General features: G+C 39.4%; 1 protein-coding gene across 1 annotated transcript; it reads right to left on the reverse strand.

The window, feature by feature from the left end:
- Positions 1-1,674: 1,674 nt before the first annotated feature.
- Positions 1,675-3,096, reverse strand: LOC110888094 (glutamic acid-rich protein-like). Its single transcript, XM_022135636.1, has one exon. The coding sequence runs from the start codon at positions 3,094-3,096 to the stop codon at positions 1,675-1,677; it is 1,422 nt and encodes a 473-aa protein (XP_021991328.1).
- Between the last annotated feature and the right edge of the window lie 241 nt (positions 3,097-3,337).

Below are 3,337 nucleotides of genomic sequence, written 5' to 3' on the forward strand. Positions count from 1 at the left end.
TATATATAGGGGTGCTAATTCCGCTCCAAATGACATCATGTCATTTCGGGCGGAATCAACTACTAGTGATTTCGCTCCAAATGACACAATGTCGTTTCGAGCGGAATCAGGACATTAAAGTATAAAATTACAAAACTGACCCCTACATTCTTGACATATAAGACCCCTAGACCCTATACAAGCTTTACTAAGACTAAGACGTAGGCTTTAGACATTCATGCATCAACAAACTCCCGCTTGGATACAGCCGGAGTCTTCAGTCTTGTCTTCGGGTCTTCAGATTGCTCTATACCTTTCCTCTCTAGGCTTTGGCTTTTTCCTCAACATATTCCTTAGCCTATCGTTCTCTTTCTTTCTTTTCTTTTCTTCCTCAGCTTGAATATTCATCTATTTTCCTCTGTTTTCTTCCAACTTCTTGCGTTCACGTTCAGCTTTCCTCTTTACTTTCTCTTCAAGCGACCAACAAGTTGACTTCCATTTCTTTCAGAATTTATTCCTTTCTGAAAGCAAAGAGTAGCAACTCTTTGAAACTGCATGGCCTGTTCTCTATCTTCAGCCTGGAAATGAATCTTGTTGATGAATAAACATTCAATATCTTTCGCTGAGTAGTTCACTAACCACATTGGGTCATAGATATAAATCTCTCGTATTTCGTTCCCAGCACGATAAGAAATCACAGCTTCAGTCGAGGTACAACTATAAACCCAGCCCATGAAGCCTTTGTGAAACTCCTGCTCCATTGGTGGCACTGGTATAGTCTTCATCGTTTTCGGCTTTTTCACGTTCATAATAGTCTCTTCAACTCCTGTCACTGGATCTACCCTTGTAACTCTCTTCGGGTAATGCGGCTTCTAGTGTCGGAAATTCTTCAAAGATTCAAACTTTATGTATCCCCACATCGCGACATCATTCTTTCGTACAGGATACCCTAAAGTTCACACTTTAGATAACTCGTCTACGTCCCACCACGGTAATGACATCACATCATATAAACGTTCAAAGTATTGTACTCCGCACTCTCTCCTGATCGCATATGCATTAACATGAGGTAGGAAACCCCAGCTAATGATATCACCAAGTGAAACACTTCGATCTCTTTGATAGTACTTCAACGGCCTTTTGATCTTCCTTTCGTGACTATCTTTAAACCACTTTTTCCGTTCTTCCTTCTGCATGTCTTTAGGAGTACCATCAAAATTTTTATCTTTCAAGATCTCAGCTACTTTCCTTCTCAACTCATCTTGATTCTCTTCAGTAAAGAACTCCATCAGTGTAGGTAACTGAGAAGTATCTTCATTTTCATTCTCGTCATTAGTGCAATCTTCAACCTCAACCCTATCATACATATCAGCATCCTCTACATACTTATACTCATACTCGGGTTGATGGTTGATGTCGAACGCATTTAATTCATCTTCAAAATCAAATTTGAAGTCTGGATCCACCATACGTGTCATTTCTTTAATCTCTTCCAATGTACGTATGTCTGTGCTCACCTTCCTCCATATCAGTTTCTAATCTCAAAATTAACTTTTCAACATGTTCAACATTTTGATCATCACTATGCTCCCCCTTACCGTCAGCTCCCTCTGTCTCTTCATTCACACTATCATTCAGATAATCATCAACAGTCTTTTCACTTGACGGTTCAGTCACTTTGATTCTCGTACCTCCCTAATTATCATCGTCGTTATTGTCATCACCAGATCCATGACTACTAGCAGAAAAGACTTTTTCGTCATCGTCATCTTCTTCGTCATCATCGTCATCTTCGTCATCTACGTCGTCACCTTCAACAGGATCATCTTCAAGTAACACATCCTCATCGAAAACCGCATATATAGCAGACAATGGTACAAGATTCTCAACAACTAAGGAAGGAACAATTGATCTTTCTTCCACTGCAAAACTACTTTCAACACCTTTGCCTTTATCTTTCATTTGTGCATCGAGTTCAGCTTCACGTTTTGTTCTAAGATCTTCTACTTGAATTTCTTCAAATTTCTGCTCGATAGACTTTCCAAGCATGTTCTCAACTACTTTATTCAACATGTAGAACTCATGCTCTCTGAGCGCTTTCGCCGCTTCAAATTCCCTGTTCTTTAATTCAAAATACTTGTTTTGTTCATCTCGCCGAGTTTTATCTTCTTCTAATTCAGCAACTCTCACTTTCAAGAAATCAATCTCTGTTTGATCAGTGTCAATCTTCTTTAGTAGTGCCTTGTTATCAGATTCTAGTCTCTTCACACGCATTTCGAGAATTTTTTCACGATCAGCCACTTTCTTGTTCTCAGCTGCTAATCTTTTGTTTTCATTCAACACATCATCCATCTTCTTCTGTAACTTCTTCACCTGTTCATCATTCGCAAATCCGAAGTCAGCGATATCTTGAAGATTTTCTGGAACGGTTGGAAAAGTCTTGTGTCCAGAAGAACCAGGAGTTAATTGAACTGGTATTTGAGTGGGTGGTGGTGTTTTGAATATTTCTTGGGATGTAAGTAAGGCTGTTTCTTGTGAGGGTGTAATGGTATGTATTTGTTGCGGAGAATGAGGTGGTGTGAGTTGAAATGGTGAAGGTTGTCTTTGAGGTGTTGGTTGTCGTGGAGGTGTTTGATGTGGTGGTGATTGAATTGGTGATTGGTGTGGTGTAGATTCAGGTGGTGGTGTTGGTGGTTTGCTTGGTTCTTTGGACGGTTTCTTCTTCAGAACAATCTTTGGCTTAGTGATCTTCGAAGTAACTTTCTTGATCTTCGGAGATACAATCCTTTTCCTTGCTCCTGCTTTCTTTCTACCACCTGAAGGAGGCGATTGTGATTCAGAAACGTGTTGTGGTGATGGGACATAGGGAGCATCCTCCTTTTCCTGCCTCTTTCTCTTCCTCAACAATTTCTCTTTCTCTGTCTCTGTGACAACTCGAGTTTCCAAGATTTCATCTTCGCATTTACTGCACGTTAATCGTTTAGGTGATTTGTTTACACGACTTGTTTGTTTCACAACTGTATACGTTCGTAGTATGTTAAAACGTATCGTGATTGATATCTTATATATGGTGTGTATTATGTGTGTATTTGTATACATATTTTGTATTAGTATCATGGTTGTATAATTAAAAAAAACAAAATAAGATATGTTAGGCCCAAACCCTTGTTTCTATTAACATGACAACCAGCCCAAATCCCTTGTCCCTATATTTTCATATTACGTGAATGACTAGGAAGGATAGTAGATCATATCAAACCCTACCTTTTCATTTAGGGTGCGACGGCAGTAACAAGACCCCCCCTTCTACTTGTGATTGCATCTCGATTAATTGGGTCTTCGGTTAGTGATTCTTGCT

This window comes from Helianthus annuus, chromosome 2, assembly GCF_002127325.2.
Source record: "Helianthus annuus cultivar XRQ/B chromosome 2, HanXRQr2.0-SUNRISE, whole genome shotgun sequence".
Classification (NCBI taxonomy): Eukaryota; Viridiplantae; Streptophyta; class Magnoliopsida; order Asterales; family Asteraceae; genus Helianthus; species Helianthus annuus.